Source organism: Papilio machaon, chromosome 11 (assembly GCF_912999745.1).
Source record: "Papilio machaon chromosome 11, ilPapMach1.1, whole genome shotgun sequence".
NCBI classification, from domain to species: Eukaryota; Metazoa; Arthropoda; class Insecta; order Lepidoptera; family Papilionidae; genus Papilio; species Papilio machaon.
Window position 1 is genome coordinate 6,831,424 of NC_059996.1, and position 22,476 is coordinate 6,853,899.

At 33.5% G+C, this 22,476-nt stretch overlaps 2 protein-coding genes across 4 annotated transcripts in view; one reads left to right on the top strand and one right to left on the bottom strand.

The window, feature by feature from the left end:
• The first annotated feature begins 755 nt into the window (after nucleotides 1–755).
• Nucleotides 756–16,390, top strand: LOC106711346 (structural maintenance of chromosomes protein 3). The gene is made up of 23 exons (XM_045680050.1): nucleotides 756–920; nucleotides 1,004–1,118; nucleotides 1,522–1,661; nucleotides 1,747–1,905; nucleotides 2,199–2,324; nucleotides 2,863–3,030; nucleotides 3,179–3,270; nucleotides 3,412–3,565; nucleotides 3,854–4,083; nucleotides 4,403–4,612; nucleotides 5,238–5,337; nucleotides 5,486–5,632; nucleotides 5,888–6,046; nucleotides 6,455–6,613; nucleotides 7,255–7,466; nucleotides 7,842–8,004; nucleotides 8,239–8,402; nucleotides 8,771–8,978; nucleotides 9,239–9,415; nucleotides 10,096–10,232; nucleotides 13,058–13,238; nucleotides 13,865–14,047; nucleotides 16,169–16,390. The coding sequence occupies exons 1-23, from the start codon at nucleotides 906–908 to the stop codon at nucleotides 16,379–16,381; spliced, it is 3,612 nt and encodes a 1,203-aa protein (XP_045536006.1). The 5' UTR covers nucleotides 756–905; the 3' UTR covers nucleotides 16,382–16,390.
• A 3,634-nt stretch (nucleotides 16,391–20,024) lies between these two features.
• The window catches only part of LOC106711343 (5'-3' exonuclease PLD3-like), a 28,531-nt gene continuing 26,079 nt past the window's right edge, over nucleotides 20,025–22,476 (bottom strand). For all 3 annotated transcript variants that reach the window (XM_045679933.1, XM_045679935.1, XM_045679934.1), the window contains exons 9-11: nucleotides 21,880–22,019; nucleotides 21,114–21,279; nucleotides 20,025–21,011 (exon numbers count right to left, since the gene is read on the bottom strand). In XM_045679933.1, the coding sequence (XP_045535889.1) occupies nucleotides 20,733–21,011; nucleotides 21,114–21,279; nucleotides 21,880–22,019 (585 nt within the window). In that variant the 3' untranslated portion in view covers nucleotides 20,025–20,732. The remainder of the gene's footprint in view (nucleotides 21,012–21,113; nucleotides 21,280–21,879; nucleotides 22,020–22,476) is intronic.

Below are 22,476 nucleotides of genomic sequence, written 5' to 3' on the forward strand. Positions count from 1 at the left end.
AATTGAACCTAGTGGGAAAGGCCTATGCCCAGCCGTGAGCAGATTTATGCTGTTGATGATGATGCTGATGATGAACCTAGTGACTATATCCGTGATTTATTGGCCTAATATAATATTCGTCTCTTGAAAATCGGGTTTAAAAAACTTGTCCATATTTTATATATTTTTTTTAATGTTTATTAAGACAATTAGAACCCGCTTTTAATTTCTAATTCTAACAAATCTTTTAAATCTTATAAAAACCACATAGACTTTGATTTTGATTGGAATAATCAACGAAAAATTGTATACTATTTGAAAATACGTTAAACTTAATATAAAAAGGATTTACTCAAGGCCATTGACGTATAAAGTGCCTTTGAGTGGCAAAAATACGCCAATATTTATTACTCCCTTAACAAATTTAGGTACAGTTGGTTGGTAGGAACGGAATCACAAGTTTTTAAAATCCGGTTACAAGGATATTTTTGATGAGCTTACAAATAAATCGAAGGTAAAGCTCGCTACAAAACGTAGAGGCATTTGTGTAGACAAAACTGAGAGCTGTGCATTTTAAAAAATGCCTGTTCTATTATATGAACATTATATGAACGATTGTTTTTTCACAAAATAGCAAGTTTTTCTATTTTCTTGATGTGGCTATACCTGTATCTACCTAAATGTTTATTTCGAACGTATCCAATTCAACAATGCGTACTCTTTGGTAACGCGTAAAGCGCGCGCATCATAGACAAATTCATTCTCTGCGCGCCATGTTTTGACAGTGACATCCGTCTAGTTTCTAAGTTTTTGTATGTTTTGTAATAAAAATTTCAGCAATATAATTTTATGAGTAAGCTGTTAATCCAATGTTTCCTGAAATTTTAATAACCTAATGAGAGATTAACAATTGGACATTTTTAAACATGCACATTAAACAGGTAATGTTATATTGCAACATAGTATGCTGATGGTGTTAAAATTTTATTTGTTTAATTTTGAAGTTTAATGTTATTGTTTACAGGTTATTATACAAGGGTTCAAGAGTTACCGAGAACAAATTGTTGTTGAACCCTTTGATAAAAGACATAATGTGGTTGTAGGACGGAATGGATCCGGAAAGAGTAATTTCTTTCATGGTTAGTAAACATTGTTATTCAATAAATTTACTGTTATAAAGCAATAAAGCATTTTTACAGCAAGGTTAAGCTACGTCTGAAAATAAAAACTGCATATGAGTAGTTGACTATAGATATAGATATTTACAAAATATCAAAAATTACCATAAAAACAAGTCATATTAGGATGCATTGATATTTCAGTCAGTTTTTTCTTTAAAGAAATATTATTTATAAACATGTAGAACATAAATTAAAAAATAAAATTAAGGTTTAAGACCTCTTGCACTGATTCTGCTTGAGTGGGATAAAGCAACGGAGATGATAATAGATAAATGAGTAGGCACTGTATGTACTAACCACTACTACTCTTCCATATAACTAATATAAGATGTAAAATATCATACAATAAAATGTATTTCAGCTATACAATTTGTGCTCAGCGATGAGTTCTCACATCTCAGACCAGAGCAGCGACTGGCTTTGCTTCATGAAGGCACTGGACCAAGGGTCATATCAGCATTTGTTGAAATCATATTTGATAACTCCGATCACAGAATACCGGTAAAGTATTTTTATTAAGACATTTTATTGGTCATAGGAAAAATAAATTACTGTAAATTTATAATCTTGTTTCGTTGTTTTATAGATTGAAAAAGATGAAATATTCCTAAGAAGAGTAATTGGATCAAAGAAAGATCAATTCTTTCTAAACAAAAAAGTTGTACCCCGATCAGAGGTTCTAAATCTTTTAGAAAGCGCTGGATTATCTAATTCAAATCCATATTACATTGTTAAGCAAGGAAAGGTAAGTTGTCCCACTTTAAAAGAAATAACTATCTCAACATAGTTACATAGTTATAGAGTATATTAATAGCAAAAATATAAATTAACTAGTTGCTGCCCACGACTCCATCCGCGCGGAATAAAAAAAAAGTAATAAGCCTAGCCTATGTGTTCTTCCAGACTGTTCAGCCGTTCCGGAGATACCTTTAAACAAACATCCATCCATTTAAACATTTGCATTTATAATATTAGTATGATGTTTTTAAATAACAAGTACTAAATTTGACAGTAAAATTTATTAACTACTGTGAACAGATCAACCAGATGGCCATAGCACCGGATTCCCACAGACTGAAGCTTCTCAGAGAGGTGGCTGGGACAAGAGTTTATGATGAGCGCAGAGAAGAATCCGTTACTATTCTTAAAGAAACTGTTGGAAAGGTAATGTGAACTAAAGTTAACAACTTTTCTTTAAGGTACTTCTTAATATTCATTCATCACAATTAAATGAATTAACCTTAAGAAAAATATATTAATTTGTAATTATGATGAAAACTAGCTATCGCCCGCGATTCCGTCCGCGCGAAATTTAAAAAAAACTTACTAAGTAGTCTATGTGTTCTTCCAGATTATGTTCTACATCTGTGTCAAATTTCATCAAGATCTGTTAAGCCGTTCCGGAGATACCTTCAAACAAACACCCATCCATCCATCCATATAAACGTTCGCATTTATAATATTAGTAAGATATACATAGTGTGTGTTTCTCAGCTGAACAGCACAACAGATAAGAAATAATAGAACATTCAGACACAAGGAGAAATTAAGTAGGCTAGTATTAAAAATTGTTTTTTAATACTAGTCTACTGGCGGAGCGACCTATACTCGGTCTTTTATTCTGTTTCAAAACAGCTAATTTTTATAGCCCCATAAATTATTTAGGAATTATTGCTAAATGAGTAACTAAATTCTTTTTTAGGTGGAAAAAATCAACGAGTTTCTGCAAACAATAGAGGAACGTTTGAAAACTCTTGAAGAGGAAAAAGAAGAGTTGAAGGAGTATCAGAAGTGGGACAGAGCTCGGCGAGTGCTCGAATTTATTATACACGACACTGAACATCGCGAGAACAAACGGAAGCTGGAGGAGGTAATAAATGTCATAAAAACAACCGTAATACAGTAATACATAAAAAAAATAATATGTTGTTATTTAAAATGTAGTTATGACTTTCAGAAATTAAAAAAAAGTTATTTATATATCCATTAAGAAAATATAATAGTAATGTTTATTATAGTTGGAAAAGATGCGCTCAAACAGCGGCAAAGAGCAACAACATTATGCAGACTTAGTTAGAGAGGCGCAGGACCATGTGAGGGAGGCCAACAGGTATATTATAATATACTTATTAATACATAAGACATCCAAAAATCTCAAGAAAAAAAACTTTTATTAAAGTATTTTTGGCTAAGCACATATTATTTTTAAAAAGTGGAAATTAGTTTATTTTTTATTCTTTGATACTCATAGAAAACTAAAAGAAGCTCGAAAGGATGTAGCAGCTGCTAGAGAAGAGAAGGATATCCTGTCGACGGAGCAGCAGCAGCTGCTGCGCGAGAAGACAAAACTGGAGCTTGGCATCAAAGATCTCACCGATGATGTGGACGGAGACAACAAATCCAAGGTTAATGTTGATTTATTTTTACTTTAATTAGTAACGTAATTTAAAAATTTATCAATTTTTTTTATTTATTTTCCGTGTATGCCAAAATAAATAAATAAATGGAGTAATTAATATAATAATTATGATATAAGATGAATAATAATTTAATAGTCTTTTAGGATAAGTCATGAATGAGACATTACATCAGTTTTACGGTAAAAAAAATATTTAAAGACTTAAAAAAAATATTCTACTACTACTACTAAATAAATAATAAATCTAGACTAAAGAACTCTTTTTAATGTTAAGGAAAGAGCGGAAGCAGAATTGGAGAGATTGAGACAACAGATAGCGGAGAAGGAAAGAGAACTGGAAGAGTTGAAGCCGAAGTACGAGGAGATGAAAGCTCGTGAGGAAGAGTGCACGCGGGCTCTGGCTCTCAACCAGCAGAAGAGACAGGAGCTGTACGCCAAGCAGGGCAGGGGAACGCAGTTTACCTCTAAACAGGATAGGGATAGATGGATAGAGAAGGAATTAAAGTATGTTATTTATATTTAACATTGTTAAAATTTTATTTATATAATAGTAATTTGAATGAAAAGATAGTGTATTAAAGAAATGTTTAATGAAGGTATAGACATGCCATCAAATTAATTCAACTTTGTTATTATTGGGAACATTCCGAAGCATTCACATCTCATATTATATTAATCCACATTTTTTTTATGATCAGTGCCATACCCAAAATATTGTCATAGGATACACACTAAAATAAACTTCACCTAGTACAGGAAAAATTACGTTGTGAGCCTCTATTTTATTACTTTCTATGTTTATAAAATTAACAAAAAATTTCAGATCCCTAAACAAGCAAATAAAGGATAAGAAAGACCATGAGAATAAACTTAAAGAAGATTTACGTCGTGACGCAACAAAATTGACAGAGTTACAGAAGAGAATAGAAGAGACTACGAAGGAGATGGAGAGACAAAGAATAGCCATTGATGAGCACAACAAGCAGTACTACGAGTGCAAGAAGAGAAAGGATCAAGAGCAAAGTACTAGAAAGTAAGTCTATCTTAAATATAATCTTGTTATTAATTACGCTAAATGTTACTTAATAATATTTCAAAGGAAATTATTAATTAATTTCCACCTAATTCAACACTTTTAACTTCATCAGTGTAGAAAAAAATAGCCCGCGTACATCAGCTACCTCCCTGTTAAGGTCAAGCCGTTCCGGATATTATCTAGAACAAATCTATCTTTTTGGATAGCTAGACAATAATTTAAAAAATTAGTTTTTAGCAATTAGCAACGCAAATACATGATGTATTTTTTTTAGCCCTATGCCACCCTCTCGTTCCCCCTAACATATTTTTGGTGAGGGACCTGGGGTGTGGGTTTGTCTTTATTTCTTTGTTTATTGTAAACTTACATTAAATCTTTAATCTAATATCACAATATTTTTGCTAGGTCTAGGTTAACAAAATAAACATATAATAGGACAATAAATAAAAAATTAAATATATAAAATAGGACATAAAATATTAAAAATACATGATGTATTATATGCTGCTATAAAAAAATCAAACTTTTGCTATCATATCTTAAAAAAAATAAAAGGTGTTGTAGTTGGTAACTATTCTAGTTTTATATTTGAGATTCTGTAATGTTTATTTATAAATTTCAGTGAACTTTGGCGTAAGGAAACGACATTGACACAAAACTTGTCATCGCTGAAAGATGACTTAGCTAAAGCGGACCAAGCACTTAGATCTATGGCTGGAAAGGTATGTATTTAATTAACACATACAATGCTACTAGGATTTTAAAATACTATGTAAACTTGCAGGTTGAGTTAATATCAGATGTGTTATATAATAAGTTGTAACTGAAATTTTTTTTCTTCTAGTTTTTAAGAATGTTGTCATTTTTTAGCCTATTTTAAACGGACGTGACAGTGTACGTAAAGTGTTAGAGACATTCCAAGAGAGGGGAGGAGAGTGGGCAAAAATAGCCACTCAGTACTACGGACCGGTTATTGAAAACTTCACTTGTGAGAAAACTATTTACACTGCGGTTGAGGTAATGATAGAATGTTGAGGTAATTTATATATTAAAATATTTTCAGCTAGTCTTATGTTAAGCAATTTTATTTCGCGTCTTAAAAATTTGTGTCGATCTCTTGTTTTTTATTAATGTATGTAATTTTCTATTTTTTAGATATTTTTCGCATTTCATTTTTATTTTTTTTCGTTTGACTCTTATTATTTGAAAACTAAGCATCTAGAAAAAGACTTCCAAAAGACAATGGTAAAATAATAAATAATGTATGTTCAGGTGACAGCAGGTAACAGACTATTCCACCACATTGTGGAGTCAGACACGGTGGGCACCAAGATCCTGAAGGAGATGAACCGGCAGAGTCTGCCCGGAGAGGTCACCTTCATGCCGCTTAACAGACTTCAAGTGCGGGACATGATTTATCCCAATGACAATGTAAGCATCTATTTTCTTACCAATTTTATACATTCGAAAATATAGATGTATGGATGGAGGGATAAATGTATGGATGTATGTTACCCTATAACTCTAGAACGCCTAAACGGATCTAGATGAAATTTCATCATGTATTAGATTACAGAGTGGAATAGTTCATAGAATTGAGTTTTTTAATTTTTTATGGTTGATTTTATGTGCAAAGATTCCGATTCCGGAATAATAAAAATGCACACAAGATAAAAAAAAAGTTCCTATATCCGTCTCCTAGTTCTAAGCTACCTCCCCATAAATTTTCAGCTAAATCAATTAGACCGATCTTGAGTTATAAATAGTGTAACTAACACGACTTTCTTTTATATATATAGATTAAATATACATTTTTCCTTAGTAAATAATATATTTCAGAATGCGATCGCGATGGTGCAGAAATTAAAATACGACCCGAAGTATGCGAAGGCGATGAAGTACATATTCGGGAAGACGCTCATCTGCAGGAACCTGGAGTGTGCCACCGAGCTCGGCAAGCAGTTCCACCTCGACTGTGTCACCCTCGAGGGAGATCAGGTACATTAATCTCATCAACCCTTTTCTTATAGGGAAAGGATAGGAAGGGGAGGTGGATTTGATGGAGAAGGAGGCATAGGAAGTTTAAATATTCTCTTTTTGTGCGTCTCCTCCTTCGTCTATTGGGGGTAGGCAACGCATCTGCAATTGCGAATGTCTATGGGCAGCGGTCGCTTCGTCATTTCGGCGAATTCATGTGGCCGCTTGCTAATATGTAAAAAATCACGATGTGTGTTGTGGGTTCGAATCCATCTTTCGACTGTTCTCGATCTTAGTTGGAAAGGTTAAATGAAATATGTTAGTAAATTAGTAAATAACTTTAAACTAGCTGTTGTCCGCGACTTAGTCTGCGCGGAATTAAATAAAACTTAATAAGTGGCCTATGTGTTTTTCCATACTATGATATAAGTCTAGGCCAAATTTCATCGAAGTCCTTTGAGCCGTTCTGGATATGCCTTTTAACAAAGATCCATCCATCCAAACAGTCGCATTTATAATATTAGTAAGATATATGCTCTTTCATAAAAAAATCAAATTAAATTAAATCATCATCCTCTGCCGCATTCAGAGTCGTTTAATCGTTACATAATCAGTCCCTTAGTGTTGATTATAGTAAGTTCTTACAAACTTCATTATTCTAGGTGTCATCAAAAGGTTCACTGACCGGTGGCTACTTCAACCAGTCCCGGTCTCGGCTGGAGATGCAGAAGACGCGTTCAGAGCTGATGGAACAGATAGGTACCCTGGAGAGCGAGCTGAGTGCGCTGCGGCAGGAGCTCGCCAGCACCGAGACCACCATCAATACCATAGTCTCCGAGATGCAGAGGACGGAGACCAAGCAGGGGAAAGCCAAGTCAGTATACTGAATACCGTACAAACTAAAACAGGATGGATGTACCGTGGATGTTACACTTTCTAAGCACTTACACTTTAACACTTACACTTTAAATCTATATTGTTACACTTTAAATCTACATTGCGCTAACTTGGCTAAGTCAATAGTAATTTTTCCTGATACAATCGAATATGGATAAGCGAGAATCCAAGATGTTTTTGTCACTTATACACTCTAACCTGAGTTTCTCTCTTATGGAGGTCATTCGTGTAGACTAGAATTGTCTGGCTCGATTGCAGAGGTTACTTGCTTATCCAGGTCCTACTCAGGTCAGGTTTCTTAGTGCTCAATTAATGTCTCTGAGTGCGGCAGTTAAATGATGTAATGTTACAGAGACATCTTTGACAAAGTAAAGGCTGATATCCGCCTGATGAAGGAAGAACTGGCGTCCATCGAGCGGTTCCGTGGACCCAAGGAGCGCTCTCTGGCGCAGTGCCGCTCCAGTCTAGAAGCCATGCAGGCCACTAAAGAGGGTCTGGAGTCTGAGCTGCATCAGGTCATATATTGTATATACAACTTTAGATATAGCAAAGAGCTCAAGATCGGCCGCCAAAAGAATTGGAATGGTCAATAATAAGCCATTTGTAGTACCTGTACCTTTCTCCATCCATTTTTGTAACAGAGGGTTTGTTATAAAGATGGTATCTGTGCTTTATTTAGTTCATAGTTTTTTTTAAACTAAGATTTATTTTCAACATAAGCAAATAAAATAAACGTCATATTTACACAGGAGTTGATGGAGCAACTGTCGACAGCTGACCAGGGTAAGGTGGACGAGCTGAACGATGCGATACGTCGTCTCACGCAAGAGAACAAGGAGGCGTTCAGTCAGCGTATGAACCTCGAGGCCAACAAGAACAAGCTCGAGAACTTGCTCACCAACAATCTCATCAGGTATCTCACCCATTGAGGATAACCTAAGTCTGCACATAAGTGCATTGCTCCTAGGGCGAAGTGCATTGCTTTTAGGGCGAAGTGCATTGATTCTAGGGCGAAGTGCATTGCTTTTAGGGCGAAGTGCATTGATTCTAGGGAGAAGTGCATTGCCACTAGGCAAAATGTTCTAGGGACAGTTGCGTTTGATAATAAGCATTACTAAGATACTTAGCTTTCCCGAACATGCCTTGACTTCACAGTACCGATAATCCTACAAATAATAGCTTAATCCTGAACTAATTCCCCTTCTCTTAATTTTCTGTCAAGAAAAAGATGGAAGGGGAAGGGTATTTATGTGGAAACTTATCGATGTATATCTGTAACAGACGTAAAGATGAGTTAGTGCAGGCGTTACAAGAGATATCTGTGGAAGATCGCAAACGGAGGCTGGCTAACAGCAAGTCTGATCTGGCGGCTGCTGAGAAGAGAATAAGGCAGATCAACAAAGAGATGGAAGAAGTAGAACGTAAAGTCCAGGCGGCTGTGAAAAATGAAAAGGCATTGAAACTGGAACTTGATAAATGGAGGAATAAAGTATGTTCATATTTAATATCATTGATTTTGAAGTTATTTAAAACTTTAGTCAGACATTATTAAGAAAAAACTATTCAATTCACGTCTAGATTTTTCAAAAAAGACTACAAAAGAAAAGTGAGATAAATTGTTTTTTATTTTAGGTAAAGAAAATTAGTCTAAATGGAAAATAAAATTTTTCTTTATTTTGTTAATTCTGCCGTTTATATCGAAATGGTGGCATAGAAATGTGTTATTTGTCACATTTATAAATATAACAGGAGAAGGAAGCACAAGACAAAATGGAGGAGGACGCTAAGGGTCTGGAGAAGATGGCCTCGAAGGAGGTGCTGCTGCAGGAGAAGATCCAGGAGTCGCTGGACAAGATCGCAGCACTTGGTACACTCTCCAACGCACCAGAACTACACGCCAAGTATCAGAAGATGTCACTCAAACAGGTACGCAACGATCATTCACTCACTGAATGATTAACTGAACTGAACTGAACTGAATGAATGATACTGACTGAAAAAAGATGAAGTATATGAATCAGATGAAACTTTACGCGAAAATTCATTAAATTTAATGTTTTTTTTAAATTAATCTCACATTTACTACAAATATACATTTAAATTATTCAAACTTTCGTGAGACATTATCATTAAATTATATAGTGAGTGTTTTAGCCGTTTCTATCTATATAACTTGAATATACATTTCTTATAATTATTTTATTTAATACTAGCTTTTACCCGCGACTCCGTCCGCGCGGAATAAAAAAATAGAAAACGGAATAAAAATTATCCTATGTCCGTTTCCTGGTTCTAAGCTGCCTGCCCACCAATTTTCAGTCAAATCGATTCATCCGTTCTTGAGTTATGAATAGTGTAACTAACACGACTTTCTTTTATATATGTAAGATGCGAATGTTTGGATGGATGGATGTTTGTATGAAGGTATCTCCAGAACGGTTCATTGTATCTTGATGAAATTTGTCACAGATGTAGAACATAGTCTGAAAGAACACATAAACTATTAGGTTTTTTTTTTAAATTCCGAACGTACGGAGTCGCGGGCGACAACTAGTGTACTATGATTTTTTTTTTTAATACTACACAATTATAATTTATATATTTAGTTATTCAAAGAACTGGAGAAAGCGAACCAACATCTGAAGAAATACAATCACGTGAACAAGAAGGCCTTGGACCAGTTCATCAGTTTCTCTGAACAAAAGGAGAAGTTGTACAAGAGGAAGGAGGAGTTGGATATTGGGTAATTATATTACATTTTATTTTATTTATCTAATTTATTCTAACACTATGATTTACAAACATTTTTTTAAGGTTTAAATTATTAAAAAAAAAATTAAGACTAAAAATTATTAACTTCATAAAAAAAATTACATTTCTAATTGTTGGTTTCTAAAACCAAAATCCTTGTATAAATATCTCTGTTTAAAGATGATAAAGTATTTAGTCTCAGAAATCAACTATGAGTACCGTTTTTTCATCATAACTATTAATTCATCAAAAATAAAAAAAACTAGCATTTAACAAAATAATTTATGGAGATAATAACTATATACCTAATTATAAAAAAAAACAGTGTATTAATTAAAATTAATAACAGTGTTGCCGCTTTATTTGAAAAATACAAAATTTTCTAATTTCCAAATCTTGACTAGATGTTAAAAGATATAGTTTTTTTTCTTAATATTATGGACATTTAACACTTTCTAATGATACAGATATTTTAGTTTCATAATAATAAATCTGTTTAATAATAGATAAATATATTAAATCTTTAGCTACATCCGCGTACAGATAATCTAAATGATTGAAATCTTTAATATAATTATCTATCTTCACTTTTAAATGTGTCTTCAATATTTCAACATCACGTTGATCACACAACCAATCATTTCCACTGTAATATAAAACTATTGGAACAGTGATAACACTTAGATCATAATCCGGTGGTGATTTTGATCCATAGATCATTAAATTATCTTCCACACCTCGATCATAACGACAAAATCTACCATTTTGTACCAACTGACCATAATGTACGAACTGTAATGTTGAAGAACCAGCCGGCATATGTCCATGTATTATTGATGACATAGATCCATTTATATGTTTAAAATCATATCCGACTATCAAATTGAGTAAACTGTCACATCTGATAGGTAAAAAGTTACATATGATATTAGTTACTGTATTAAAATATTTCGTACTATGTGAATATGTATTTATATTTATATATTGTAATATTTTGTTCGCGGGTGAGAACATTTTTACTATAGGACTTTTTACATGACTCATCCAAGCTATAGGTGCTAAAGAAAACATCATTTTTATCTTTTCATTGTATTCTGGTTTTAAAGAAAGCATTACGTAAAAACTAGTCGTACCTTGAGAATGTCCTATATAATATAATGTCTTCATTCTAGTAGTTTCTAGAATATAATCTATCATTGATGAAAGATCATATTTTCCTATTTCATCCCAAGTAAATGACCAAAATTCAGTTTGAGATGATTTTAATTTGATATGAGATAATGAATATTTGTTACCTCTCGCGTTACCCATCCATACATCGAAACCTGTCTCCGCTAAAATATAACCTAAAGATTTATTCGGTCCTTGAAGTATCCAACTATCGGATGAATCTAATATACCATGCATTAGTAGTACTACTAGATCATTTCGAGTCGAATTTCTGCCTTTAGGTATCCTGTGAAGGGATAAAATGTAACCATCTTCGGTTGTAACTGTATGCACTTCCATATTATAATTATATTTTTCTGCTAATTCCGTTATATTTAGATATATATCTTCGTGTTTCATTTGAGAGATACTCTGGCCTGTATCACTTTCTGCTAAAACTTCAAATATGTTTTTTAAACTGTTCAACAATTTTACCGTATTCGATATTCCACCCAGAACTTTGTATGCGAAACCGAATATATTAAAATCCATTTTATATAGTAATGTTCTAGAAAACACTGGAGAAATTATTAATATAAATAAATAGATATTTTTGTAGCAATCCATTTTAAATTCACAAATAACGTATCCAACATTCACATTAACTTAATAATCCATAAACTTAAATATTCATTTATTCTCGAATTCTAAAAATACACTTAAATGTTATTTAAATAGTTTTTTTTAAATTCTAAATGTCAATAGTATACTGTATCTTATGACGAGTGAATGAAATCCATGTGAAATTCAATGACGCGTCAACACACGATCGCAAAATCATTAATAATTCATACGTTAAAATGAAATTACGATATCACAAACATACGTATTGTTTTCAAACAGATTTATTGTTTGAACATTGAAAAATGTAAACAATAACATAAAACGTAATATTGTACGCGTAATTATATAAAAAAAAATTGATGATGTAAAGATTTCATTCAATATGACATTTGTTTAAATTAAATTTCCTTATTTGCGTTTATTGAATGAGTCAATAATTGATATATTAATTTTTAAGTATTACATAGACAATTCCTTAGTGTAAATTTAGTAAGAGAAATATTCACTTAGGGATTCCTAAGTTACTTTAATCTATTCCCACTATTGCTATCTCTGTCTTTTTTAAAGAGAATAAAGTCTTTTGAAAGGGATGAAGGAAGGGTCTTTTTAAGGAATTGTTCAGAGTTACACTACTTATAGAGTGGACATTATGAGGAATTTTCAAATATTTTTATTATAATCGGACATATATTCAAAGATATTCAGATATCTTCAGACAGAACTCACTCACAAGTTCAGACTTGTGAGTGAGTTCTGTCAGAATATTTATAAAACTTAGAAGATAAAGAAAAAAATACATAACAGCTGCAGCTGTTATGTCATTTTTTACTGCAGTACAAAGAGGATATTTTGACTATTGACGTTGAAAAGGGGGGCGTGAGTGAGCATTAGTAATAATAATTTGATGCCCCCCCCCCAATCCAGATAGCCTTGTCGGTTTAAAATACCATTATAGTTTAGACAAAAGTTTAGGCAATCGAAACTGGATACGATTTGTTTCGTAACGTCCTGTCTATTGATAGTATGTTGTATGCGTGTTATAAGTGGTGAGAAGATCCGCGAACTGATCGAGACACTGGAACACCGCAAGTTGGAGGCGATCCAGTTCACATTCAAGCAAGTCAGCAAGAATTTCACTGAGGTGTTCAAGAAGTTGGTACCTCATGGCCGAGGCTCCCTCATCATGCGCGTTGCCGCAGACGACGTTAGCGACGCACTCGCTGAGGTATAACTCTTCAAATATCTTTACAGCGCAAAGTTACACTCTTATGATGTTCCGAGCCACCAAAATATATGAAAACTTCAATACTTTAAATTAATAAGATTTTTATATATCAATTGAATAATTCTCTTCGCTTTTTTTCTATATTATTAGCTACTTTAAAAAAGTTTATTTTGGAAATATAATTAACTTGATAAAATTATAATATGTCGAGACATTTTTAAACCATAGAGTTATAATTATTGATAATATATTTTTAAATGTTCAAAATAAACAATTTAAATTTCCTTTATTATATTCTAGATGACATTTCGTTAATTTTTCAAATAATAAATAAATGGTTATTTCTTTTAATTACCAGAAAAAATAGTAATAATGACTAATATAGAGCATAGATAATAATAATAATAACTGCTTTATTGTAACACTCATATACACAATTATGTGGAAGCCTTGGTTCCTGAACTAGGGCAAAGCCCTGTGTTTCAGGAGCCAATCCCTTCCCCCATTAAGCTATATATTTCCGGTACTAAAAAAAAGTATATTCGATTCCTTTGTACTAAGGAGGTCTAATTGACCTCTAAGAATGTTAAGAGGTGGAATATAAATTGAAGAGATGTGACATGTAGCGTGCCAACGCGGACCAGTTCACCGGTGTGGGCATCAAGGTGTCATTCACCGGCGGAGAGGGTGACATGCGGGAGATGAACCAGCTCTCTGGAGGTCAGAAGTCTCTGGTCGCACTCGCTCTCATCTTCGCCATACAGAAGTGTGATCCCGCACCTTTCTATCTATTTGATGAAATCGATCAGGTTTGTTGATAATTTTACTAATAAATGCGAAAGTTTAAATGTTTATATGAAGGTATTTCCAGAACTGATCAACGGATATATTAGGTCCTTACATATGAAATTGGCGTTTTTCGTACTGGCCACTTTAATCACGAATTTCTCCTCTTTGGTAAGGAATTCCAAATTCAAATTTGTACAGCTATAGACTCATGTATTTGTGGTTCGATGACCGTCATTCATTTGTTTTTTTTCTTCTGTTTTTTTCTGTTTGCGTCACTCATTTTACAAAATGGAAAACTTAAAATATCGCATTATTTACGAGTACGAGTTCCGCCGTGGCACTAGTGCTGCGGAAACGACTCGAAGGGTGAATGATGTGTATGGCGGTCGTGTTGCAAAAGAAAACACAGTTCGTTTTTGGTTCCAACGTTTTCGTTCTGGAAATTTCGATCTGCAGAACAAGCCCCGTGGACGGCCTGAGACTCAAGTTGATAATGAAGAGTTGAAGGCTATTGCGGAAGCGGATCCATCGCAAACCACGTCCGAGTTAGCTGCAGGCTGCGATGTTAGTGATAAAACTGTTTTAATTCACTTGAAGCAAATTGGGAAGATTAAAAAGCTTGAAAGGTGGGTACCTCACGAATTGACTGAAGCAAACCGGCAAACGCGCGTCGACTGTTGCGTTACATTACTAAACCGGCACAATAATGAAGGTATTTTAAACCGAATCATTACCTGTGATGAAAAATGGGTTCTTTACGATAATCGGAAGCGCTCAGCGCAATGGTTGGATCCTGGCCAGCCAGCCAAATCCTGCCCCAAGCGAAAATTAACCCCAAAAAAGTTACTTGTAAGCGTTTGGTGGACTAGTGCCGGTATTGTTCATTACAGTTTTCTCAAATCTGGCCAGACTATTACGGCTGATGTCTATTGTCAGCAATTGCAAACCATGATGGAAAAGCTAGCGGCTAAACAACCTAGGCTGGTCAATCGCTCCACGCCACTGCTGCTTCACGACAACGCTAGACCACACACTGCGCAACAGACGGCTACTAAATTAGAAGAGCTTCAATTGGAAAGTCTAAGACATCCTCCGTACTCCCCGGACCTTGCTCCAACAGATTACCATTTTTTTCGAAATTTGGATAACTTCTTGCAAGGGAAAAAATTCAACTCCGATGGGGCAGTCCAAATCGCCTTCAAAGATTTTATTGATTCCCGTCCGACTGGTTTTTTTAGTAAAGGGATCAATGAACTACCTATGAGATGGCAAAAGTGCATAGAAAATAATGGTTCATACTTTGATTAATTAAATATATTATATTAAAAAATATTCGACTTTTTGTTCCTCCCATACAAAACGCCAATTTCATATGTAAGGACCTAATAGAATACTAGCTGTCGCCCGCGACTCCGTCCGCGCGCAGTTAAAAAATGGGGGGGGGGGGGGGTTTATGAAAAATAGATGTTGGCCGATTCTCAGACCTACTGAATATGCTCACAAAATTTCATGAGAATCGGTCAAGCCGTTTCGGAGGAGTACGGGAACGAAAACTGTGACACGAGAATTTTATATATTAGATAATCTGGAAGAACACATAGGCTACTTATTATAATTATTTTTAAATTCCAGGTAAATTATAAAAAAAAATTACATTAATTCCAATTAATAACATTTGTGTTTGTATGTAATAAAAAAAAAAATCTTACGCTATGTATTGCATTATTTTTAATTTTTATTTATGTATCCGCAAGATCCTGTTCGTTCCGAGTAATCTCCGAAACGGATTTACCGTTTTCGACAAAACTTTTATTGAAAGATATCTAATGTGTCCCGGAATAAATTAGGCTATTTTAGTTTTTTCACTAGTTTTCTAGTAAATTAATTAAGAACGTCTTAACTCACGTGTGATCACGGTGATGTCACCGACTAATTTCGGACCCGTCTGAGGTCCATATTCAAAGCGAGTGTTTATTTTGAGGACATCGCGGTTGCATCTTGTCTCGTACAGACGACCCCCGATGGGTCCGAAACTATTCCAGTGACTAGTTTAAAAAATTAAGATTTTTTTAGTAGTTTGTTCAATCACTAATGCTTCAATCACTAATACATCTAACGTGTAATTTTTTGAACTATTTTAGGCGTTGGACGCACAACATCGTAAAGCGATAGCAAACATGATCCACGAATTGTCTGCGTCTGCGCAGTTCATTACGACAACATTCAGACCTGAGTTACTGGAACACGCTCACAAGTTCTACGGCGTCAAGTTTCGTAACAAAGTGTCTCATGTTGAGTGTGTCACTCAGGATGAGGCACGAGACTTTGTTGAGGACAGCGCTACACACGCGTAATACTTATGTATACAGGTAATGTATCATGTATAAGATTCCTAAACATTTTGTCATACAATTTACTGTTCTCTTGTCTTAAATTTCATTATCTTTTACAAAACTAATATGTATTCATACAAATGTTTGTTGTATTTGAATTTTTCTATTGAATTCTAGGAAATACTAAGTTATATTTGAAGTCTACTCTGTTGGTTATCAGACTTTCTGATGACCTCATGTGGTTCAAAACTCTTCCTCATCCGTTATTTTCTTACAATTTTTCTATCTAATAAGATAAGTGATCGAGAAATTGCAATTTTGTTACTAGATTACTTTTGATTCTTTGTGCTCCTTTCACATTTAAATATTAGTTTAATTATTATAGTTTTTTGTATTCGGATTTAAAAAAAAATAGCTGGATATAACTTTTTAAGATTCTTTTTTAGAAATAGTTGAATCGACCCTTTAAAGTTTTAATAAGGATTTATTATAGATTTTTTTATTGATTAATATTAATGTATAATTAGTTTCAATTTAATAGTTTTTTCGCCTAACAAAAGATTTGACAATGTAACGCTGTGCGTCTGAATTTTTAATAATTCCTTATAACATAAATTGACATTCAAATATTACAAAATTGTTGACATTAATAGACATAATTATCTATTGACGTGGTTAAATTATCTTGGACAAGTGACCCTTTTTCCAAAATGAACTATCACCTCAGATCTCCATGTCCAAATTACCTACTTTTAAGATCAATTATTATTATTAATTCTGACTTAGGTCAAAAGAAGACAGAGTGAGAATTAGCAATGATTTAAGTTCGATATCCACTTTGTGAATTCCTGGTGAGGGTCTTTCTTTATGTCACTGATCCTTAATCTTGGTGATTAATGAAGTTATTATTTAACAAAAATATCGCTCATAACTTAAATTCGACTTAACGAAGTGAAATTGGGAGAAAAACTGAAAATTATAAGTAAGGTAGCACCAGCGTCAAGTCCGTTGTCATCTGTCAAAGTTTTTATACGTCATTCTTGCGATTTAAAATTAATAATGAAAATTTATTTCTTATTAATTGTATCGGAATTACAAAAAGCCGAAATTCATCCACATTAATTTATGAATTATCTTTAAAAATTACTTACTTAACTTAATTACTGAATTCTTTGAGTGATTTTTGACGGAATTCGTTGCTATGACTACAGTCCACAGAGTACTTTCTATAAAGTGGTTTTTATATACCTGTGGTATATTTAGTGCTAAAGTACAATTATTAATTTCAATAAGTAAAATAATAAGTGCAACTGTCACTGATACAAAAAAGGGGTGATGTAAATTGAAAAATTGTAATTACATATATTATATAAAAAAATGTAATCTCGACTAACTTTTAAATGTAAAAACTCGATTCTACTACATCACTATTTTGGGACTAAAAACCTGTATTACTGAAAATGTCATTTTACTGATTGGAATTAATAATCTTACTTTAAAGTCACTTTGGCCTAATTTTAGTCCTCTTTCCTTTCCCATCCTTTTCTTATTAGGAAAGGATAGGAAGGGAAAGTGGATTTGGCGGAAGAGGAGACGCATAGGAAGGAGAAATATCTTCTTTCTGTGCGTCCCCTTCTCCGTTGATTAAAGGTAGGCAACGTAGGCATTTGCGAATATCTAGGTGCAACGGTCGCCTCGCTATTGCGGCGAATCCAGGTGGCCGTTTGCCACCTTATGATGTAAAAAAAAAAAAAAACTTGTTTATGCTGACATCTGTAGTTAGCAAAGGACAGTTTTTCTCCCCTTTTACACACAAGATTATATTGAACAATATTTTCAGTCAGATTCTAAAAAGATTTATATAATTGTGTTTAGATAAGCTTTTTACTGTAACTGTGGGTTTCTGAGATTAAAATCTCCTTTTAAAACATTGTTATCTCTGTCTTGTCCAGTAATGACGATATTTTGATATAGGGATTTTAGTTTGAGAAATGCAAGGTTAGTGTTATTCATCTAATTCTGACATTTATATCAATTTATAAAAATGTCAACTACTTTATATGATTAAGCTTTTATTATTTGAAAATTACTGAGTTAAGTTGACGTTATTTAGAAAATTTATGTGTTGGAAGTAAATACATTTTTAATGATCTTAAGGAAGTACTTGTTTTTTTTATTAAAAATATATTTTGTAAAGGCTATTTGTAGTTTCATTTATTTAACACATACCCGAAATAAATAAAAAGGTAACTATCAGTACCCAACGAGAAATAAATACGAGATAAGTAAAGAATTATTTATTTATAAATACAACACCAACAAATTTAGTATATCATCTGTATTGTCTATGACCATAGATAATACATACTATTGCTTTTAAAATTACAGAATATTATCAGTTTTAAAAAGGTAAAAAAAATATATTTAATTACAGTACCAAATTGGTCACGAAAAATATAAACAAGTAAAATCATTTGACGTTATCCATCCAATCCGATACTAATAGTTTAAATAACATATATATCAAAAATATAACAAAGTAAAATAAAAATTAATCCTTAATAATGAACTTTGTTACTTTAAAATTATATCTTTAGTTTTCATTAAATAATTTATAACTAATTAACATATAATTTTGAAAAGGCTTTATACGATAATCTGTCCCCAAATAAAATTAATAAAAATTGTTCATATTTTGTAATGTCTTCTCTAACTACTAATTAAGTACGTCATGAAATTAAAATTCTATATAAAATCTAGAAAATTATTTAAATACGCAATCAAATTAGACAATAAAATTGCAAATATAAAACCGTACTTATCTCATTATGGAATATAAACGAAAATATAGATTTTAATAATTTGATATGTGAGAAATTTTATAATTGTTGGAAAAATCAACATTTAAATGATTTTACAAAGAAAAATACTTTAGGAACATAGCTTTTAATATCCTACTAGCTTTTACCCGCGACTCCGTCCGTGCGGAATAAAAAAAATGCACACAAGATAAAAAAGTTCCTATGTCCGTCTCCTAGTTCTAAGCTACCTCCCCATAAATTTTCAGCTAAATCAGTACGACCGATCTTGAGTTATAAATAGTGTAACTAACACGACTTTCTTTTATATATATAGATTACTAGATAAAGATTTCAAATTTGACTATCACATACCAAAATCAGAAAGCTAGTCAAAACTTTAGTACTACATTAATAGTTATGTACAAAAAACCTTCTTTGAATCTTCTTTGAAGAATGATGAAAGTGATGCTCTTTACAAATGTCGTTATTCGAAAAAAAAAGGCAATAACATGAAAGCAGACTGTAGACATATAGAATTAATATCTACAACTAGAAGGATATAAAAATCTACTTAAAGTTAAAATCACGCACTGAATCTCGCAGAATTTGAAGGCACACCTTAGAAATAGTTATTTACAATGTCAGCTTTTAGCTAGACTTCGATTTTTTTTAGTTAAATTTAACATTAAAAGATACTTTTTAGAATAGAAAAATACTATATTTAGAATATTTAAGATACATAGATTAAGGTTAGTTACTCAAAAAGTACAGAGAAATCGTTATTTCAGGACTGTTTACTTAAAAAAAAAATTAAAGATTGAATATTTTTCACCAAAAATATTAATTTATCTCAAATTAAGATTACATTAAAGTTCAATAAATTGTAAAATTGTCGCATTACATTTATGTAGTTGTCTAACACACAAATGGATGCTCTATTTGGTCACCCCTTAATTATCCCTTACGCAGTTTTCCTTGAAAAATAAAACATTATATATATATACTGTTTGATCGAATTCCACACAATACATGTCTTGGTCCCAAAAATAAAGCCACAAACAAAAGTGTAGATCGAATATTTTTGCTATCAAGATAAGATTACAAAATATTTTTGAATCTTATACTTTAGAGGGTGGAGGTCAAATTGATGCGATATACACTGATTTCGAGAAAGCATTCGATCGTTTTGATCACACATACTTCTCACAAAGCTTCAGCAACTTGGTATCCATGGAGATTTGCTCAGATGGGTTAATTATTATCTCACAAACCGGTCTCAAGTTGTAGTAATAGGAGGATAGCGTTCAAATTTCTTAAATATACCTACAGGAGTTCCCCAGGGCTCACATCTCGATCCTATATTTTATATGACATTAATCAATGTTTTATTTACGCAAAGCATATTATATACGCCGATGATATATAGAGATTAGATAGAGATATAATTCTGTTTAATCCAAATAAAGTATCATAATTTTCCATACACACATTAAAATAAATTAGATAAAACACATTTACATAAAAGTATTGGCAGGTTTTTCAAGATGACATTTGGTTTGAGGAATGTCCCGCTATAATTTCAAGAGGGGCACGGCGTAGGGCGAGGTCCAGTCCCTCTCGAAGACCTCCTGCAGCTGCATCCTTATGTCCTTGGTGCCGTTGTGAGGGCCTCCTCCCTCCTCCAGGTCCTGGAAGACAAAGGAGACGCCCGCGGTGGTGGTAAAGTAGTCCCCGGACCAGTTGGAGGTGCCGATGAGAGCGGTGCGGTCTGTCACCATGTACTTGTTGTGGTTGACGCGCGCGAACGGTATCTTGTCCTGATCGGGTGTAGATGGCACTACAAAACGTTTCTGAAATACGTTACAAAAGTTAATTAATCACACAACTCGTTGAATACAAACAATGAAGAAGTAAATTGTGACTAAGTACTAAGTAAAGTACTAAGAACCCACCACTTGTATATCCACTCCGGGCAAAGCTTGCGAGAGCGCGGTGAGAGAGCGCAGGAAGTGGTCCTGCGCAGGCAAGGAGTGCGACCACCAGCTGATGAGCAGGCGCACGCGCACGCGCCGCTCTAGTGCCGCCGCGCGGATCGCATCGTCTATCTTAGGCCAGTACCTAAAGAACAAATTGACTTATCCTGCTGTCTTGGATAGGCAACTAGGACTTCGAGAAATCCCATTTTCATATTAAAAAAATCGTAGAGGCATGAAATGTGTTAATAGATTTGTTTTTAAATGTTTATGTTATATCGCCTAGTAACTGTTTTCAAAAATATTTGATAATATAGTGATCATTGTTCCAATAATTAAAGGAACAGCTAAAGATAACAAGACTTTTGTATTAATAAGTTATATTTAAACACTCAATTATCATGAGCCATTGAATAATTTAGACATGTTTTGTCTACAACATGATTTATAAATATAGGTCAGGTTAAATAACTCAAATGGACTCGTAGGTAAAGAGGTCATGTACATGTGGTTCGTAGTTGGCGTGTCATATAGTTCAAATTTACAAGTGCAATTCCGCTTGAGTTTTACAACACTCGCCACTCATAAAGCTCGCCGAGAGGTCACAGCGCAACGTCCAATCACTGACCAGAGAAATGCATCAAACTTTAACACAAACGAATATACATTTTTAATATCGTACATAAAGTCGAATAAACAAAAACTACACCACGTATACGGTACGAGTATTTATTTTAAATCTTACTCGAGCTTGTGCGTGTATACGAGTGCGGGCGCGTAGTCCATCACCGCAATGTATATGAACCGCTCGGCCGACTCTATGATGGAAACGATGGCGTCGTCGTCCGCACTGCGTCCCGCCGGACTGAACGGCGGCGGTGAGCTCTACAACAAAAAACAGATCATTACATTCAGACAAGAGCCTTTTATCATTGAAGAAATAATTGTGTGGATTACACTATCCTTAGTTTAAGTCTAGCGACACTATATTTTGTTTCTGAGACAGAATAAGCTTTAAAATTAGCAAATCAGCCACTCACCTAGTATTTTTGTATTATATACTTTTCAAGGATTTATTAAAAATGCAGGAAATATGACATCGATTGAGCTGCGAAGTGACAATGGGCAGTTATACGTCACGCGACACGATACATCGAAGTGGGACACTTTACGCGGCAAATTGGAAAATAATAGCGCAGATCGAACGATAAACAAACAAATAAAGACGGCACGCATTAATAAAAGTATAGGAAAATTACACTAATAAATAAACACAAGCTTTAATAACTCATTTCTCAGAATTCAGTTATTTCGGTATGCATTTGATCTGATCTATCTCTAC